Source organism: Nuphar pumila, chromosome 7 (genome assembly GCF_984573655.1).
Source record: "Nuphar pumila chromosome 7, dmNupPumi1.hap1.1, whole genome shotgun sequence".
NCBI lineage: Eukaryota > Viridiplantae > Streptophyta > Magnoliopsida > Nymphaeales > Nymphaeaceae > Nuphar > Nuphar pumila.
The window spans coordinates 126,866,088-126,887,912 of NC_143255.1; the positions used below are offsets into that span (position 1 = coordinate 126,866,088).

General features: G+C 39.1%; 1 protein-coding gene across 6 annotated transcripts in view; it reads right to left on the bottom strand.

The window, feature by feature from the left end:
* Nucleotides 1-21,825, bottom strand: part of LOC149833417 (sister chromatid cohesion 1 protein 4-like) — a 68,108-nt gene that overhangs the window by 27,420 nt on the left and 18,863 nt on the right. For all 6 annotated transcript variants that reach the window (XM_090015107.1, XM_090015105.1, XM_090015110.1 and 3 more), the window contains exon 14: nucleotides 444-477. In XM_090015107.1, the coding sequence (XP_089871233.1) occupies nucleotides 444-477 (34 nt within the window). The remainder of the gene's footprint in view (nucleotides 1-443; nucleotides 478-21,825) is intronic.

A 21,825-nucleotide genomic window follows, 5' to 3' on the forward strand; every position in this document is an offset into this window, starting at 1 on the left:
TTTGTTATTGGAAAAGAAACTGAAAATGTGTTTTCATGAAACAAGTCAGTAAAATTTCGAAACATTATAAATAAACAACAAAAAATGACCAACCATTCTTGTCTTTCATCTAGTTATACCATACATAAATTGACCACCTTACAATTATAACATTCATACATTTATTATTTCTGCATAAATTAAGAATAGTTTATGCACTTAAAAATAACAAATTGGTATGTTAGAAGAAACATATATTACAAACAAAACTAACACTGGCTACTCTTTATGTATATAAAGCCACTTTTCACTGCAAAATCCAAGCATGGAGTGCCAATTAATTCAATAAATCATCTCCCAAAAAGTTCAAGCCATTAGCCAAATTACCAAAACAATAACTGTAGTATAACTAGATCAAACTGACCAATTTATCACCAATCAAGTTATCAAAAAATTATGGATACCTATGTTATTTCCATCATCCCCATAGCCAAATCCCTGTACCAACAGAAAAACAACAGATATAAAGAATCAAAAAAAATCTAATTAGACTAAACAAAAAATCTCAATAAGAAATTAAATCAACCAATTTTACTTAAGTCTGGCAACCATCTAAAAAACAAAAATCAAGAAGATGCACACAAGCACAATTCATTATGTCCAACAGCATCATATATTAGAATTAGTTTTTGTGCTTAGAAGATGAAGCATGGACCTGAGTTCTAATACATGAATAATCATGTTATGCTCATATTATAAATGGCATCATCAACAGAGAAACATAACTTAGTAGCAACAACAACATGAGGAGATGCAACAGAAGCGATCAAAACCATGACAAAATGGTGGAAACATTTCATGCAATTTTTTCTCATACAATACCATACATGACAGGGATTTGTCACCTGCTTCTACCACCGAACCATCACAAATCATTCTCTTGCTTGAAATCAAGAAAAGGACCAGATCTGCATGTGCAAAATCCCTGGCAGATCTACATCAGATCTGCATGTGCAAAAGCACAGCAGATCTGACTGGGACAGCGAGCTTAAACTCGGCAAATCGGCACCAGATCTGCCTGCTAGAGTCTTGGCAAATCTGGGCCAGATCTGCACACACACACACACACACACACACACACACACACACACACACACACACACACATATGTGTGTGTGTGTGTGTGTTGCACATCTGCACACATGTATATATAGATGCTCCAGATCTGCATACTCATATGCCTGGCAGATCTGATAGCAACAAAAAAATTATTTTTCAGCTGCACATATGTAACACTTAACAGATCCTACTAAAAAAATACATGTACGATTGCAATCATGAACTATTCAATCCATTGACAAAAAAGCAGGCTGCCACTTGCACATAACTAAGATTTTTTTTTTAACAATAAAAGTAGCAAAGTTGTGACATGTGAATATGTTGGATACGTAAGCACTTAAATCGATTGGTTTGAATAACGCAGCATTTACAAGGACAGCATGCTGGAATTTGCAACAAGTCTGATCTGGTCCAAACCAGACCTCGCATGATCAATCCCACGCACACCCATATATATATATATATATATATATATATATATATATATATATATATATATATATATATATTTTAGAGCCTGCAGCAGGCCTGGTTTGGGGTCACATCTGCCCCAAACCAGAACTACATTGGCTGGTCCGAACATGGTCGATTCCAAGACACATATAAAGTTATATAAATATCAGCATATGTATATAAACATATATACATATAGACAACATGTTGCGAAGAAAAATCAATATTTAAAACATGAAAAACAGGAGAAATAAGCCATGTGTTTGTAAAAATTAAGTTTCATGCCCACGTACATCAAGGCATGTGATCGAACATGTAAAGAAAAATCAGATTTATTATTTTTCTATCTAGAATCCCCACACAAATCTGATTTAAACTATTTCTCCATGTTCGAATCAAGAAAGAAACCCGCACCTTCGTTTGAAAACAAAAAGAGAGACCGAAAATAATGTTGGACGATCGGAACGGAAGGAAGTCCTCTTCCTTCTTCTTCTTCTTCCTTTTTTCCTTCATCTTTTCCCTTTCTCTCTCTCCCTCTTTCTCTTTTTCTCTCTTCTTTTTTTTTTGAGTTTTTATAGAGGATGGGCTCCTCTAGAGGGTGACGTCCCTCTGGTGTAATATCGTATATTTTTATAAATCTCAAATTTAACTAAGTATAGAAGAAAAATCGGTAGATTCTTGATATTAGGCCGATGCTTTTGAGTTTGGGCTTGGCCCAGGTCTCATCGACAAGGCCTAAACGAGCCACTTAAAACGTGAGAAAAAGTTTTATTTTCAACCTTTATATTCAAGCGAAATTTAGGTTATTTTCGGGTGAAATTCGAGTTATATATCTTTGGATGCGTCTCAAAATTCTGAGCATAAAGATATTTTACTTTTCTGAATTCGGGTTATGGTTGACCCGGAAATAGCATTTTTTTCAAAACAAGACTGTCTCGACCGGCCAGGTCCGGATTTGAATCGAACTGGATCCAATGTATTTGATCCAAATTAATATGGATCTGGACTCTGTACAAGACCCATATTAATTAAGAATTGACCCAGCCCATAATCCAATTGGAATTTGGATATGGACTTAGATCTTGGATCTGAAACCAGATCCAAATTCATACCAACGAAAATACAACTTTAAATTCAATATTTAAGTTTAATTTGAGGTTAATTAGAGTTAAAAAGACTCCCAAAGGGATAAGGCATCCTCTAGAAGTTTCTAGATATTTAATTATTAATAATTAATTAATTATTAAATTAAAATTAATTTCGAATTTCAATTTTGGTTAACTAAATGGACTCCCTAAAAGAGTCCTTAAATTGTTAAGAGATAAGAGTTATAAGAGTATTAAAAAAAAAGACTTCTTTAGGAAAGAAATTTAGAAAAGTCAAAATTTAGAATTTTGATAAAATTGAAAAGTGGGTTAGAGAGACTCCCAAAAAGGGGAAGTCCTCTCTCCAGCCCACATTAGAAGGGGCGGGAAGGATAAGGGCATATTTTTCTATAAAAAGGTCAAAAAAAATAAGAAAGAGAGAAAGGAAGAAGGAAAAGAAGGAGAAAGAAGAAGAGGAGATCCTCTTCCTCTCCAACCATCCGACGTTTCATCCATATCCCTTTCTGAACGTCAACAAGGTATGGGTGTTCTCTTTTGTCTCGAATGAGAAAAAGAGCTTAAATAAGCTTTAGGCAAGATTTTTGAAGGAAAACCAAGGATTTTATTTTAGTTTCACCGTTCTGATCCAGGGATATTGATGTATGAATGCTTAGAATATGTAATTTTGATTCCTACTTTGATTTACATGCATATAATCTTGGATATATATATATATATATATATATATATATATATATATTGTACAGATCTGGACAGATTTGTCCCATGAAATGAGCAGACAGATCTGATCATCGTGATAATGGGCAGATCTGGCCAGATCTGAACCCCTGTCCGTTCTGAACAGTTTTGTCCGCAGGATTAGGGGACGGATCCGGACAGGTTAAAAAGGGTCTGCGATATTTGAAATGTGAATATGAATATGAGAAGAAAATTTTTTATATATATTCAGTTAAGAGAAAAAGGAAATTTTTTATTTTTAGGTATTTTTGTCCAGACTGGGACTGGACCCTGTTCAAAAAAAAGATGTTTATATATATATATATATATATATATATATATATATATAACAGGGGGTCAAAAAAAAGTATGGCAGTAGGACAGACCAGGCCCAGCCGACTAGTTCGGCTGGGCTCTGTCAGGGTGGGGTCTGAGCAGCCGACTGGGTCGGCTGCCGATTGGGTTGGCTGGGCCCAGATCTAAACCTAGTTTTAAAAAAGGAAAAAATAAAAAAACAAAAGAGTTTTTATGCTTAAGTCTATAGCCGACTCAGGGACAATTCAGTCCCAGCCAACTGGGTTTGGCTGGGCTGGACCATGTTCAGCAGAACATAGACCCAGCCGACCTGGTTCGGCTGGGCGATGTGCCTGGTTACCTAGAAAGGAAATAAAAAAGAAGACAGTTCAAATATATATATTGTAAACTGTGTTTTTTATTGCTGCCAGGCCCAGCCGAGCCCTGGTTCAGCTGGGTAGTTGCCCGGTTTGGCCCGGGTGAGTGCACAAACCCAGCCGAATGGATTGGCTGGGCCAGGTGCCAGCAGGCTTCAAAAAAAAAAGTATACACAATAAAAGTTTTGGGCTGGCAGGCAGTCCAGCCGAACTGGGTTCGGCTGGACAGGTAGGCAGTCTATTTCAAAAAAAAAAAGGGGCCTTGAGTTGAGTGAGAATATGCTTGTATATTTAATACAAGACTGATTTTATTGTGATCATGTATATTCAGATTTTCTCATTTATGAATGTTCAGATGCACGTTAAAAAAAATACCTGTGTGATCGGATTTACAAGTACATGTGTATGATTGTAAATACTCATGATTTAGTTCAGAATTTAATATGTTTAATGCTCGTAGATATGTCCAGTTTTACTTATTCCAAATGCTCATATTCATTAACAGAATCACATGTGCTAAGATTATAAATTTTATACATGTTAAAGGGTGGATTAGTACATGTGTAAAAATACAGATTTTCATGCCAGTACATGTGCAGTTTTTTGTATGGTTGTTATTGGACTGTCAGGCATGATTGGATGTACAAAATGTTGTTTACATACATATACCTGAAATGAACATGTAAATCCTGAGATTTGGGTTTTTGTTGTGCACTCGCATGCTCATAATGAATGTTTGGATTTCATGCATGTCAAAAGTCTAGTTTTTGCATGCTTATGGCCGGTTGATTATGCATGATCAATATCTTTAATGAAATGTTACTCCCATATGCATCTATTGGGTACCTGCAAATCATGAAATTGATGTTGTTCTGCATATGTATATTTACATGAATGAGCATGAGTATTTTGCATAATCATGTGAACACATGCATATGGAAATTGTTATTCATGCACACCCTTGTTTAGCATGTGTGAATGTGCACTTAAAAGCATGTGAAATGAATGCATTAGTGGCATATTCATTATGATTTTTGCATGGGATGCATCGGTGGTCAAAAGTGGATCATCATAAGCCGTGTGGGCCTTGATCAGGTGTTGCTCCTGTTAAAATATATGTATTCATGTATATATATATATACTAATTGATATCTCATCATATCCGATAAAGGGTCTTTCTGTAATTCTGCCCAATAGGGGCATTTTAGTCTTTTTTCTTTTCTTTTCTTCCTTTACTTTTTCCTATTTTTTATTTTTCTCTTTTTATTTTATTGTAAATGCATTAAATGCATGTTGCATTGGGGGTCCCAACGACTCCTTGTTGGGCCTCCCAATGCCCACTCTCCCTCCTCTTTTCCCACTCTCTCTCTCACTCTATTGCTTATAAATAGAGGGGTAAACCCCTTTGTATGGTATGGCTTTTACAAGCCCTTTTCTTGCTTTATAGAATATCCCCTTTTAAGCAAGCCGTTGTTGGCTTTGTGTTAGTCCATTGTGAGCTTGTTCTTTGCATTTTGCTTGTGAATAGACATTCTAGGACATTGTGTTTATTTCTGCTTATTTCATTACATGGTATCAGAGCAAGGTTACGCTCTTGTTGTCAAATCCCTTGTTCACTCGAGTTTCCTTGTAAGTTAGCATATCTTTTCTTGCTTCTCTTTTCTCTATTTCACCATGGAAGGTGAACACAAGATTGACATCACCTTCAAGCTAAATGGTACCAACTACTTGGTATGGGCATCCGCTATGGAGAACTGTAAAGCCTGTAAAAAAAACTTGTGTCAGACACGTGTCGAGGTTTGGTTCGCCGTGTCGGGCCCGGGCTCTGGAATGTTCGAGAGCCCGAAGGGCAAAACCGTCGCCCCTTCTCTCTCCTCTACTCTGCCTCCCGTCTCACATCCCCTTCCTCAGCGGCCACTGACGACTGGAGCCACCGACGAACGAAGCCGTCGGCGACCCTCCACCTTCGTCGACGCCTTCTCGGCCGACACCCTCTGGTCCCGACCTCGTTGACTGCCTCCTCTCCTTCCTTCGCCGCCTTTCTTGCAGACGTCAGCAACCCACGATCGGGCTCCCCTGTCGGCAGACGTCCCTTTCTCCGACACCCTCGTCGGCAACCCCGGTTCGTGTCACCTCTCCTTCATCCTCTTCTTTTGTTTGCCGAGACCGACCCAGACAACCGCAGGTCTCCCCTGGCAAACCCTCGAAACCCCTCGGTCACCCTCTAACTCCCTGTGTCCGGCAGACACCCCCTTGCGAGCGACCCCCGACCATCGCAACCCTTGCTCGGGCAGCTCGGGCGACGTCCCCGACGCCGCTGTTGCTCTCCTCCTTCGTGCTCGCGTTCCGGCATCGCTCACCAGCGACATCTCCCGTCGTCGCGTTCTTCCCAGGTAAACCCCCTTTTTCCCCTTTTTTCGGTTGTTGGCGGTGGACCAGAGCCACCAACGTGGGTGGCTCTGGGTCTACCAAGAGGGAGGTGCCGAGCACCTCTCCTCGTTGTCTTCTTTTCTTCTTTTGCGCCTTCTCTATTTCGTAAGGGAGGGGTTGAGCCCCCTCCTTGTTCTCTTAGGTTGCAAGGGAGGGGTTCGGCCCCTCCCTCGTTCTTGTTTCGTCGAGGGGTCGAGCCCCCTCCCTACCTCCTTGTTCCCTCAGTACGCATGGGAGGGGCTGAGCCCTTCTCTGTGTCCTCTGGTGCAGGGGAGGGGTTAAGCCCCTCCCTACCTCTGTTTTTCTGGTAGGGGCTTTACCTCTACCGCTTGGGTTTCCTGGTAGGCAGGGCGAAACCCTGCCTCGCCTTGGTCAGGCAGAGGCTTTGCCCCTACCGATTTCCTTTCCAGCAGGGGCAGAGCCCCTGCCGCTTGTCTTCAGGTAGGTCAGCAGGAGCAGAGCCCCTGTCACCTTTTGGTTCTCCTGACAGGCCGGCAGGGGTATAGCCCTACCGCCTCTGTCCTGTTTCGGCAGGCCGGCAGGGGTTGGCCCCTGTCGCCTGGATCTCGGCAGTCAGAGAGCAGAGCTCCCTGCCCTTGCTGCCTTGCCTCTGCCCCCTACCTGTCGCCTTCTGCCAACAAGGCCTTGGAAGGAGGGCCCTTGTTGTTTTGGCAGAGAGGTAGCTAAGGGCTCCCTACCTTTGCTGCTCTTTTGACCTGCCTAATCGTGTATCGGGGACCGATTTGGCGACCATTATGGGTCTCACTGAACCCGCAAGTTGTTTTTTATCATGTTCATGCTAACGTTTTTATGCCTGCAGGTTGAATGATGGAACCGGCTCGCTCTCCGTAGCTTGAGCTCATGCTTATCTACGTCACAGGCATACGAGGACCGCAACCCCTCAAGGTAGGGGATTCTTGCATAAAAGAACAATGAACGGATAAATGCTAAAATAAGGAAAGATAATTAAAAATGAAAGAGAACGATGATATACGCATACGTATAAAATATATATGTATGTCTTTTAACTCAAGGACGTGGTTTCGCGATCCTTGTCCTCTTTACTTTCCTTGCACTTTACTTTTCTGTTGCCCTGCACTTTATGCGTCATGTCATTTACGTTTTGTCTCTTTTAATTTCTGCACTTTCCTTTTTTGGTGCCCCGTGCTTTATGCGCCAAGGCTTTCCTTTCTGTATGCTCTCCTACCTTGCATATTACTTGCTTACATGTCTAGTTAAGCGAGGTATGGTTTTGTACCTTGGGTATGTCACTTGCTTGTGTGTTTGGTTGGCTGAAGTACGGTTTCGAACCTCGTGCATTGCTTTCAGTAATCACGTAGTTGCTTGGCTGTTTAGTGAGGTACCTTTTCGTACTTTGTGCATTGCTTTTGAGGTTTCGTGCTCGATACACAGTTTTGCACTTTGGGAATCGATCATACTTTATCATCGCACTATAACGTGCACGTGCTTACTCTTTTGTTAGCTTGCACTCATTGAGTGCAGCTTCAAGCGTATTTCAACTTATTCTTTTGTCTTAAAAAGCATGATGCACACTTATGCACTTGGTTCTCCAAAAAGGATAACTTTTAGGCACCAACCTATTTTCGAAACGTATTGTTTCATAAAGCAGATTTCGAAAGCCTTTTGTAAGATAGCGGCTGAATCTCCCAAATTGATCTGTTTGGGAGAAGTATTTACAACTGCAGTTCGCGTACCCGATACAATTCGGATAACCCTGTTTAAGGGCATGTGCATAAGATGGGCAAAGGTTCTACTGAGGAACATGCGCCATCGCTAGACCAGTGCGAGACCTAGTTATTGGGTTTTTCGGCCAACTAAGATAGTTGGCATTTTTCCTTCCTTCGTGAGACGATTGGTGATGGATTTCTTCTGAGAAATCCATGCCCTTCTCCTCATAGTTGTACCGAACTACGAGGAGCAGGATGAGAGGTCTGTAGTAACCTCGAGGCGGGTTTTGACACTTTCTATTAATCATGTAATATCGATGTTCGCCTAACAGGCAAGAGGCTCGTAACAGTCTAAAGGACCTGAGCATGACAAATTTGAACTTGAATGATTACACCATATCTTATCGGCAAAGCATTGTTGTGGGGATTTCCTTTTGAGAAATCCATGCCCCTTTTATCGTAGTTGTACTTTTGAACAGGTACTTTGCGTACTACGATGAGTAGGATGAGAGGTCTATGTTTACCTCGAACATGCAATGGTGCGTGTTTGAGATCACAAAATGGTGATGTTACTCTCACTATGAGTTGACCCCTCTCATCGCGGTTGTACTTTTGAACAGGTACATTGCGTACTGCGGTGAGTAGGATGAGAGGTGTGTGGTTGCCTCGAACGTGCATTGGCACGTATAATTCACTAAATGGTGACTATGCGCCTTCACAGGCAAGATGCTCGAGTGGGTCAAAAGACCAGAGCATGTAAAATGTGACGACGGTTAAGAAACCTCTGTCGTGCTCATTCGGCACGGTTCATTAAGAGAGAGGATGGGTGGTACAAAACTCCGATGGACAGGTCCTTTAATGGCAGTTATGGGCAAAAGACTCAGATTCCCCAGTCATCGGAGTTAGGGGAAATGCTACAAAGATAGCCGCCTTCAGGCCACTTCTGCAGAAGTTTGGATGAATCCACGGGCCACTTATGCCTTTGGGAATTTACTTTCTTGGTCATTGGTCGTCCCCTTAGGAGCGGACTCAGTCAGTCATTCGGGGTATCATAAAATATATAGCATAATAAACCCCCGGATTGATCTCGGTTGCTTCTACGTTTTATGCCTTGTGTGTACCCACAACGGCCAGCTAATAATCAGAACAAAAATGTAAACTATTCACCTTATTATGAGATGCGCGTACTATGATGTGAATTGCTTGTTTGCTCTGTAATTCAGCTTTCTACTTGTTGAGCTATGCATGCTCATTGTGGCGCTACTCTTATTGGTTGAAATGATTACGCAATCCTTTGTTAATAATTAGTTGCTCGTGCTAGTCAAATGCTTATGATGATAGCATTATGCTAGTTGCGATATATTAGCATGTGACTTGCTACTTGGTTGAATTATTTCATACTTGTCGTAATATAATACTTGTTGGCTTGCGTCTCTTATGACGAATGTGACTGCTTACAGCTCGTAATCTATGAACTGTTTATATGACGAATGTAATTGCTCACAGCTCGTAATCTACGAATTGTTTACAACTAGAACCAATGTAGTTGTTTGTCTTATAAGTTGCTTACCCCTTGTGATTAATATATATAACTGTTGTCGTGTGATTGCTTAATCACGGATAGCTTATGCTTGTGCAATAACTTGCACTTTATGATTCATATAGTTACCTATCGATGAACTGAAGAGTTAAGTGGTAATTTCATGTATTGTGAGCTTCGTTATAAATGCTTATTCAGTTTCTATGCTTACCATGCTTGACTGCTTGGTGGAGTTAGTTACTCCTTGCCTATAAAATCAGTTGGATTGCTATAAATGCATATTTTACCTGTTCAACACTTTGTTCTGTACTGCTCTTGTATTTAGCTATTTGCTTTACTGGAGTTTTGCTTACCATACTCGACAGATATATGGTTAGCTCTGTTTTGTTTTTCCTGTTTAGTTGAGCAATTATCTTGCTTATTGCAGTCTTTGTTCCTTCTTGTCTTTTGCACTCCTACTAGGTTTTCGCGAAACTGACTCATTTCATGGGCAGGTTGAGGCAGCTTGCGATGACACGATGACGTTATGAGTTCAAGATGAGACCCTTTCCTTGACGTTTTGCTCCTAGGTAAATTTACATAAAAGTTTTCCTGAAAATCTCTTCTTTGCACAAGTCTTAAACTATTAAATAAAAATTGCATTTGCATAATCTATTTGATTTCTTAAATGTGCGGAGTTGCAAATTCGTTGTGCAAGAGAAAGTTTGTGCTGTAATGCGCTCAAGGTCCCTTGACTTACTATTTCAAACAAGATTTTTCCGCTGAACTTCTATTTCAAACTCTGATAAATGATTGATTTCGAAGTTTCCAAACTTTTCATAAAAAGTTACCAAGTCCTGGATTTTGGGGCGTTACAAGAACAACATCAAGGGCAAAAAACTTTGGAGTTATGTGATGGGCACCATTCTGGATGTAATATCCGGAAGAATTAGGGTATATTTAGTCGATTTGGATATAGGACCCGATATCCGGACCCATAAAGGAATCGATAAATGGGTGTTAAATTCGGATTTCTATAATGAATTTAATTAGGAGAATACTCAGGCATTAAGGTCGGATCCACAGTTGGACCCGCAAGGATCCACTGAGGATCCATTAGCCCTGAGAGACCCGGATCCATGCTCATGTTGGATCGGGTGTTGCGGGTCGCAGGGTTTGGACCCGGACCCGAGTGCGAGCATTTTTAAATAAAAATCAAGAATCGTGCCTCAAGCACGATTCTTGCAGTTTCAAAAAGGCGAGAAGGGAGAAAGGGGGAGGTTACGCCGAACGTAACCAACCCCTCTTTTCCCGGAAGGAGGAGGGAAGGGGGAGGAGCTCGGCGTTAAAAAGGAGGGGAAACCCCCACATCCAGGATTTTGTTTCCCCCACTCGACCTCCCTCCCTCTCCCGACCGGTGCGCACGCAGTGAAGGAAGGAGCCCTTCACGGCAGTAAGGGGGGGGAAACACGATCGGCCTGCACCTCTTCACGCCGGAAGCCACCAGCCGCCGGAAATCACCGTAATCAGGTACGGCTATCCTCGGAAATGGGTGAGAGATCGAACGTGGGTTCGATCTTGTATGAGGGTTTGAGGGTAGGGTTTGGGGGTTTACCTTAGCCCTAAACCTAAAACCCAAATCGGTAAGATTGGGGTTTCAAATCTTCCATGAGAGGGATTTGGGGGATTTTGTAACCTGGAAATCGATGAACACAGGCTGGGGGTGTGTGAGTGAGTTAAGCTAGGGGTTTTTGCTATATCTCGTGTGCTCAACTGTGTAGTAGATCATGCTATACATAACCTGTTATTTTCTTTGATATTTTGAAAATATTTGCTTTGAATACAACATGGAAATGATAAGTTAGAAGCTGAAACATTAGATGAAATTGAGGGCGTGTTTAGACCATGATTCTTACCCTTAACTCGGTGAAGTAAAATATGTTATTGCTGCATGCATGAGGATTTTGCTACGTCTGAATTTACACCTTTGTACTCTTGAAAATTGAGGGAGAAATGGAAAAATTTTGGTTGCTGTGTCAAATCTGTTATCATATAATAGAAAAGATGGGGTACAAGGGTTGCACAGGTGATGTAACAGGCATGACAGCAGCCTACCTCGTTGGATACCTTCAATGGGTACCGATGGCTGCCAATACTAGTATCTTTATGCCATTACTGTCTCTCCATGGTCGGCTGCTAAGAGGGATTTCTTTGTATAAAGACCACCAGCCGTAGGGGACTGGCATGTTGTGTTCTTCTCTGTTTTTGTTGTGTGTATGCAGTAATATTAGCAGGGGATGTGCTGGATGCTCTCATCTAGCTAGTATAGCCAGCAGTCGTGGCAAGCCTAACTATTTCTTCTAGTAGGTGCTGGGATTTTTACATCATCCTGATGGATGGATGAACGATAGTATTCCATTTTATGATATTTAAATGGGAGTTTGGTTAGTATACTGCGGGTTGTCTTAATCATGAATGCTTGTTGAAATATGTGGCATGATTACATGGAAGTATGTATTGTTTAAAGCCTTATGTGCATATATGGATCAATGTGGGTTTTAAAATGTGATATCATGCATAGATTGTTGTCATGAATTTATGAACGATGGATGAATGCATAAGAGGTAGGGGGTGACATAGAGACACTTGTACATGGATAGTACATGCATATGGTGTGGTAATTTGTGCACTTTATTAAGAAAGTTGGTTTTGTTTCCACATTGGCTGCATCACCTACACAACGTAAGATGGTGGCATACCACTACACTGTTCACATGGTATTCGTGGGCGGAAGTCCCATATGATCTCTCGCAGAGGCGTATGCGAGTTTTACACTTCACTTTTGCATAGGGTGTTGCAGAATTTAGAACTGAATTAAATAAAAATATAATAAAGAACAGTGTAACTTTTGATCTGAGGTCTTCCATCTGGAGAATGGAGATCTTAGAGTTTCCAGTCCTGGGGAGACTGTGAGGATACAAAAAACTCCGTGTGCGTAAATTTTTGGTCCCCAGAACCCGATATGGAGGTTTTTTCTCCTGGCCACGGTTTTAGGGAGAACCCGCCACTTTACCCGGGAGTGGTGGTGATGGTCACAGCTGTGAATTTGTTGGTACCAAAGGAAGTGGCACTTGTGGGCGTGGGGTGTCCCTTGTGTCCCCGACATTAGATGGGGAGGTCTAATGTTCCGAGGGTGACTCGGTCGAGGGCTAGGTTGGGACCCAGTAATAAAATACCAAATTGTGTGTGAATCTACCTTGGGAACCTACTTGACCTCGGGGTTCTTACCCGTTTGGTGTATCCGCGGGCGATGGAAATTTAAAAAGGAGAAACCTAAAGTTGTATGCAATTAAATAAGGTTATGCATATGGAAAGAAAACTCAAACTTAAATATAAGATAATGAGGAAGCTATGCATTTTCTTCTTTGCACTAAGTCATGCATCGATTGAAATGGTCTCTAATTCATGATATGGTAAATGTATGCAATTCATTTCTTAAAAGCATGTTGAAATGTTTTATTTTTGCTATGTATTACTGACTTACTGTCCTTTAGCCGTGAGTATGAAAAATCTAGTACACTTATGCATGATTGGATGTTGCATGTTGGTGGTATCGGCACTCACTCAAACTCACATATGAAATCGCACTCATGATCTTTGTCTCACCTAATTTCCTTGAATTAGTAGTGCTCAGAATTTTGTTCTGACCCTTCTACTTCGTTGGTTTTACAGGAAATGGAGGGCAGTGAGAGATGAGCTGTTCACTATGGATGGACGAGGTTCACAATTTGGAGTGGATAGTTCGGCAGTGGCATAGGGATTTTATGTTTGTGTTTTTGGCTTCATAATTCTTTTCAATTCCTGAACTCTTTGATTGTATGAAGAATGGTAATAACAATTTACTTCGGTTCATAAATAATAGGTTGGTGTTGCTACTCATTGATGATGATTGTCAGTGCTTTGTGATGATGGAATACCCAATGGAAAGTGGAACTGTGAGGACCCCAGATCCTTGGGAAAGTTTCTATAAAAAAAAAAAAAGGGTTTCTTGCATTTTTGCAAGGGAAGAAGTTGGGGTCGTTACACTGGAACCTCAACTTCAACTTACCAAAATGGAAGGAGAAGGAGGAGCACGAATTAAAGCCACTGAAGAACATCAATTGTTGATTGAAGATTGGGAAAGTAAGCATGCCAAAATACTTGCAACGTGGAGCTAAAAATTTGTGCAAACATTGCCAAATTTCGCAAAGCTAACGAGGCATGGTTCTTCATGAAAGGTATGTACACTCGAAAAAGACCTCGCTAAGCAATTTTTCTCCCAAGAAAAGATTCGCACCATTAAACAAAGAGACATGAGTGCCCGTGATTACTTTAGCTCTCTTAGTCCCTTATGGGATGAGCTATCCCTCCCAGAACCCAAATGGGTAGATAGTGAGGATGTTGAACTTAGAAGGCAACAAATGAAAAAAGAACATTTTTTAAAATTTTTGCATGGGCTTAGAGCGGAGTATGAGCAAGTTAGATCTTCTCTCCCCCATAGATCTAAGCCTCTTCCCCTAGAAGATGTCCTTGCCGAAATATGCCAAAAAAGAAACCTGTCTTGGCATGGTAAAATGAGGAGATGAAGTCTTAGCCATTTCCAAACCCGAAAATCATGTTAAGACTTATAAGCCTCCTCATTTTGGAAGACAAAATAACTATAATGGCAACTATAAGAAAGCCATATGTTATCATTGTCAAGAACCGGGACACATAAGGCCAAATTGTTCAAAGATAAATGAAGTTCTGAAGCCAAGAGTTGCTTCCGTTGAAGAAAGCACACCGAGGAAGGAAGATTCAACAAAAGGAAGGGATTCCTTTTCTCTTGCTCAACTATCTGAGGCACCCCAATTGCTACTCAAATCTTCATCTCCATCTACATTGGGTGCCGCCATTGCCACCTCCTCTCTTCCAGGTATGTCCTCTTTGATCCTTGACTCTGAAGCATCCTTTCATACGACACCTCATGAGAATGGGTTATCAGACTTATGTCCAAATTCAAAAACCTCTTATATTTCAACTGTCGATGGCACGCCTTACAAATCAAAAGTTTTGGAACTTTAAGTTTTTCCAAAAAATTCTTTGTGCCAAATGTGAGGGTGATACCTCAACTAAATTTAAACCTTTTTTCTGTTTCTCAAATATGTGATCATGGATGTGAAATCTCCTTCTCAACTAAGAGTTGCTTTATACAGGATCTCCGGTCCGGGAAGCAGATGTTCAAGAATTCAAGGTATACTCCCAATGTAACAACGAGAAACACTCATGTGCACTTGATAAGTTCATGCAAAACCAACCCATAGATGAGACCAATATTAAGAGATCGGATCATATATCTAAGGCCCCTAGTAGATTTGTGTCATATGAGTCTTTTTCACCAAAATATAGAGTTTGTCTATTAGCTATTCACGTCTTTCATGAACCTTCCACATACAAAGAAGTCAAAGACTATCACCATCGGGTAGATGCAATAAAGGTTGAGTTAGATGCCCTACATAGAGCTAAAACCTGGAAAATTATGAATCTTCTTTTAGGAAAAAAACTATAATATGTCGATGGGTATCCAAAGTTAAAACCAAGAGTGATGGAACTTTAGAAAGAAATAAGACCAGGTTAGTGGTCAAATGTCATGCTCAGGAATATGGAATTGATTATGAAGAAACCTATGCACCGATAGCTAGAATGACAAGTGTTAGGACTCCCATAGTCGTAGCCTTTGTTAAAAAATAGTTGATTTACCAATTAGATGTCAAGAATGCATTTCTTAATGAGAAAGTGAATAAGTGTATATGGACCTTCCATCTGGGCTTAATGTTAAGGAAGGTATAATTCTTCGACTTAAGAAAGCCTTATATGGTTTTAAACAAGCCAGTCTGGTATTACCGTTTTAGCAAAGTCATGATTGATCTTGGTTTTATATCTTGTTATACTGACACTGCTCTCTTTGTCAAGAATGCAGGAACATTCATCATTATCTTTTATATATAGATGATATGATTATTACTAGTAGTGATAAAAAAGAGCTAAATTTATTTAAAAAAAATGTTAAAGAAATTTTTGATATGTTCAATCTTATTTTCCAAGGTATTTTTTAGGTATTGAGATTGCCACCCTCGAGGGTATGTTTTGTCTCAAATGAAATTGGCATTTGAGATTGTTGTTAGGTTTGGGTTGACAGATAAAAAGGTTTTGAGTACTCTAGAAATCATCAATGCAAAAATGAGGACAAATGATGACTCCCTTAGAGGATCTCACGCTTATAAACAGCTGATTGGATCTCTTACATATTTGTCTCACTCGACCTGACATTGCACATGCATTCCACAGTACGAGCCAATTCCAACATGCCCCTACCTCGATTCATATGGTTGTTGTTATGAGAATCATCAAATATTTGAAGGACACCATAACTAAAGAGATTTTCTTATCTTCGTCATCATCTTTAAATTTAATTGTCTATACCAGTGTTTTAAAACTCACCGAGTAAACTCGTTGACTCGGCTGACTCGACCCTCCAGCGAGTCAACCCGGCAAGGCAAACTCGGTTTGCCAAAACTCGGGCTTGACTCGGCCTGACTCGGCTTGACTCAGCTTGACTCGGCCTGACTCGGGCGAGTTCTGGGATGTTTGAAATTTGTTTTTTGAGTTTCAAATGGTAATGATATATATACATATATGCAGTCTACTGTTTACTGTCTGTACAATCTAGTTGAAAAATCACAGGTGCAAGTTGTATCTAAGCAATCTGACCTCATATATGTGTTCAACATGGTTTATTTGCTAGGAATCACACCTTTATCATATTTTTTTATGTAAAAATATGTTTTTTTGAGTCATGAAATTTTGGCATATTGTAGGCCATTGATTTGTGAAGCCCTTGAGAAACTTGCTTACATGTTGACAAACTATTTGAAAAAAAAAATTGTGTTCTAATAGATTGTATGTACAATTGACTGTGTAAAAACATACATTGAAAAACTTACTCTATTGGCAAAACCAGGAGAGATTTTTGTATGCATTTGCTTTTGTCAAATAAAAAATGGTCTATTTTGCAGTTTCAGACCTTGTTTACCTCAAAATTGGGATTGATATGAAAAATCAGATAAACTGTTGAAATGAAGAACCAGGTCTTGAGTAAGGCTAAAAGAGTCTAGTACTTTCTGCAAGCTGATGAAATGGTTTGGGAGTCTGGACTTAAACTAGCAAAATTAATGAATTTTTGCTTGTCGTGACCAACTGTTCTACATCTAATAAACTTTTAATCTTTAAACTCCCAGATTTCTGTGGCACATGACAAATTGACTGTCAAAGTGCTTGTATAGATATCAAATTCAATTATTCAAGCAAACCTCTATAGCTCTTTGCAGTTGTTTTTATATTCTTACAGACATTTGGAGACTATGTTTACTCAAAAACATGGTTTCAGACAAATTATATATTGTTTTTCTTTTAAAATCAAAAGTTAAGAAAACCCGGTCCGAGTCACCGAGTTGACCCGCCGAGTCACGAGTCAATAAAGAACGAGTCGAGTTCCGAGTCACGGGTTTTAAAACCTTGGTCTATACCGATTCATATTAGGGAGGCAATCCTAATGATCATATTTCTACTAGAGGTTATTATATTTTTTTTTATGATTTTTTTATCTCTTGGAGGTATAAAAGGCAACAAAAGGTATCGCTCACTTCCACAAAAGCATAGTATTGAGATATGGCAACCACTACCACGGTTATTGTTTGGCTAAGAAGTCTATTGAAGGATATGGGTATCAACACTACTCTGTCAAAGATGTGTTGTGACAACAAAATTGTGATTTACATTGTTAGTAATCACACCTTTCACGAGTGCATAAAAAATATAGAGATAGATTGTCATTACTTTTGTGAGAAATTCCTTAAACGAACTAGATCTCCCATATGTGACATCAAAATTCCAACTTGCCAACTTCTTTACTAAAGCATTGCATTTGTCGCGTTTCTCTTTTATCCTTGGCAAACTTTTGGTCATTTCACCAAAAGTTTCAGGGGGGGTTGTTAAATACATGTTATTTATTTACTCTTCCTTTTCATATGTATTTTTATCGTATATATATAGATAGATTTTTTCTTTTTAGAATGTATTTCAGGATTATATATGCATTTTTTTCTTTCTTATTTTTTTATTTTATGTTTTATGTATTTTAGGATAAAAATGCCATCAAGGGCATTTTTGTCCTTCTGTTTCTAGTCGTTAGGCTTGTAATATCGTGTATCTTCACACTTAGAAAAAATCGGTAGATTCACGATTTTAGGTCGATGCTTTTGAGTTTGGGCTTGGCCCAGGTCTCATCGACAAGGCCTAAACGAGCCGCTTAAAACGTGAGAAAAATTTTATTTTCGACCTTTAAATTCAAGCGAAATTCAGGTTATTTTCAGACATAATTCAAAAGCGAAATCTGAGTTACATATCATTGGATGCGTCTCGAAATTCTGAGAGTAACAATATTTTACTTTTCTGAATTTGGGTTACGGTTGGCCCAAAAATCGCATTTTTTCAAAAAATGACTGCCTCTATGGGTCGAGTCCGAATTTGGGTCGGTCCGGATTTGGATCAAACTGGATTCAATGTATTTGATCCAAATTAATATAGATTTGGACTCTATCCAAGACTCATATTAATCTGGAATTGATTCAGCCCAGGACCCAATTGGATTTTGGATGTGGATTTGGATCTTGGATCCGAATCCAGATCAAAAACCCATGCTTAACGAAAATCCAACTTTAAATTCACTTTTATATTTAAATTGAAGTTAATTTAGAGTTAAAAAGACTCCCAGAGAGATAAGGCACCCTATGAAAGTTTTTAGGTATTTAATTATTAATAAATAGTTATTAATTAATTAATTTTATTTAATTTCAAATTTTAATTGTGATGGTTGTTTATAACTCCTTGATAGAGTCCTTATATATGTCCAAGTAGGCTAAAGAAGGTTTGAGAAAGTCTATTTAAAAATAGAAACTTTGAAAAGTGTTAAAGAGATTTAAAAATTTCATAAAACAAGAGAGAGGAAGACTCCCAAATGGGAGTGAACTCTCTCCAGCACTCTCTAGAAGGGCTAGAGAGATAAGGGGGGCATCACCCCCTATCCTCCTATATAATGGTCAAAAATAAAGTAGAGAGAAAGAGGGAAAAAAAGGAAGGAGGAGGAGGAAGAAGGAGGTTATTCTCCAATCCATCCGTCCATCTTTAGTTTCTTTTCGATCTACGGTTAATGTACGAGTTTTTCTCTTGAATCGAATGAGAAAATGAGCATGAATTTGTATTCCTTGCAAGATTTTGGCTGAAAAACATGGAAAAAGAGTAAATCTGAATATTTACTCTAAATTCATGGTTGAGATTAATGTTGTTTCTCCTTTTTTGAAATATATATATATATATATATATATATATATGTATATATATATTTTTAATGTTCTGCAAATCTATGGAGCTGGACCGATCTGCCATGTATTTAACATGCGCAGATGCGCAGATCTGGTCCAGATCTAGTGTCTAAGGTTTGAAAAAGAAAACAAACATGATGCGATCTATATGCAATTAAAAAAAAATTGGTGCATGCTTATTGTTTGATAAAACAGAAATCCTGTACTTGATTTATGCTATGTTTGAACAACATATATTAATGCATGTTCCATGTTAAGTTTGCTCTTTTAGATCTATGTGAACTCTTGAATGTGAAAAGCAACATACATATGTTTATTGACGATAAATCTATTTAGTACATGCAATGCATAATTGAGTTTGACTGTACATGCATATGAGTACCTGAATTTTATTTTTAAAGTTGTTCATGCATGTACATTTGACAAAGATTTAAAAATATATATATATGGGTGTGCTGCAGAGGCTTGGCTCTGCCAGGCCCGGTCTAGCCACTCGGCTGGATTGGTGCAGGCCTGGCAAAACCAGTCTACACAGTTTCAAAATAATAATAATAATAATATTTTGAGAAAAAAAAATATTAAAAGGTTTGGTATGGTTTGGTTAGCATACCTGGCCACCCGCTGACAGGCCTGTTAGGCCCAGCTGAACCGAGTTCAGCTGGCTTGGTCTTCCAGGCCTGTCGAGCCTGCTAGGCTCAGCCGAGTGGGCTCGGCTGGGTAGGTTTTGAACAAAAAAAACAGATTTATAAAAGTTTTTTTTATGGTTGTTGGGCTGAGGCCCTGGCAGCGTACACAGGTCCGATTTGGGCATGTGTAGGGGCTGCCAGACCAGCCGAAAGCCGAGCCCCAGCCGACCGAGTCGGCTGGGTGCAGGCTAAATGCAAAAAGTTTGTATGTGGCAAATCAGACTGTACTTGGACAAAGGCCAAAACAGTACATTAAGAATTTCAATTTTTGCACATTCTTGTGTTTGATTTAATCTGGAACAAAAGAGTAATTTGGCATGTTAATTTCCAGAATTTTTTTATTCGTGTTAGACTTGGCTTTTCGCATGCAAAAGAATAAAATGTTCACATGATTAAACTTGTTATACTATGTTGAATCAAAATATTAATGCAAGGTTGCCTTCTTGTGCATGTGTATACGTGAAATAGGTATCTCTTTGCCTACACATAACTGCATGAGTGTTCACATGTTTTAATTGAAATGATTCATTAATGAAAGCATATATTTGGCATGATTATGTGAACACATGCATATGAATATTGTTGTTTCATGCACATCTCTAAATTAGCATACATGATTGTGTATTGAAAAGCATGGGAAATAAATGCATAGTGGCATGTTATTTATAATTTTTGCATATGAATGCATCGATAATCAAAATAGATCATTGTGGGCCGTAAGAGCCTTGAGCATGTGTTGTTCCTTGTTTAATTGTTTATGCACGGCAAAAATCATACTTGATATTATTATTCTAATTGCATTGTTCTATGTTGCCATGAGCTGTGGTTCCGTGATAAGCTTCGCATGTTGATTTGCGAACCTGTGTTATTAATTTTGTATATTGAATTGCAAATTTAAGAAGTTGAATTAATAACAAGATAAAAGCAAAGAAAAGAAAAGAACAGTGTAAACTACGATTCATCGATGTCCCTTCTATAGTATGGGAATCCTGAACATTGCGGTTTTGAGGAACCGTGAGGATACTAAGACTCTGTGTTCGTTGTTATGCTCCTGAACCCGATATGGAGGTTCTTCTCCCGACCACGATTTTAGAGAGATTCAACCACTTTGGTTGGGGGTCGTGTATAGACACAGATGTTGTTTTGATATACCAAGAAAAGTGGCATTAGTGAATGTTGATTTTCATAATGTCCCGACATTAGATGTTGATTTCTAATGTTCGAATGGATGTTGATTTCTGATATCAGTCGAGAGCTGAGTGTGGAACCCAGTAATAAAATACAAATTTTGTGTTAAGCTACAACTAGGGACCTAACTTGACCTCGAAAATTGTTTACCTATTTTGAGTATCCGTGGGCAACAGCAATAAAAAGAGGAACTAAAGTTTGTGTGCATTTAATAGAGACATGCATATAAAAGAAAACTCTGATAAAATATAATAATTTATTCATGCATGTGCATTGAAAGCATGCATATTCCTGTTATGCATTAGATCATGCATATTTACTTGTGATGTATTGGTGATTGCATGATATTTGCTCTTTATTGCATGATAAATGTCTTTATTGCTTAATTGATGTTCCCTATTGATAATAATTGTTCCCTCTTTCTTAAGCAAATGTTCATTATTGCTTGAATGGTTATTTGAATTATAAATTTGTCATAATTGTATCCCTCTAAAATATTGCATGATTCTTATTTATGTTCTTTTTGCTTATTTGAGTCATTAGAGTACGCAGGATCTTTGATTCTGACACCCTTACTTTTGTGTTTTTACAGTCTTTGAGGCCCATTAAAGGGATTTGCTTTTGCGAGGACCTACAAAAACTACGCGACTACTTGACAGACTTTTGCTTTATTGACATTCTTTTGCACATGTCTTCAGACTATATGATTCAATTAATAAAGTTGGTTTGGTTTGGATGATGGGTATAAGATCACTTATGGTTGTGAATGTGTTATAACTGTAAAGGCCCCGGTCTCTCGGAATGTTTCCGT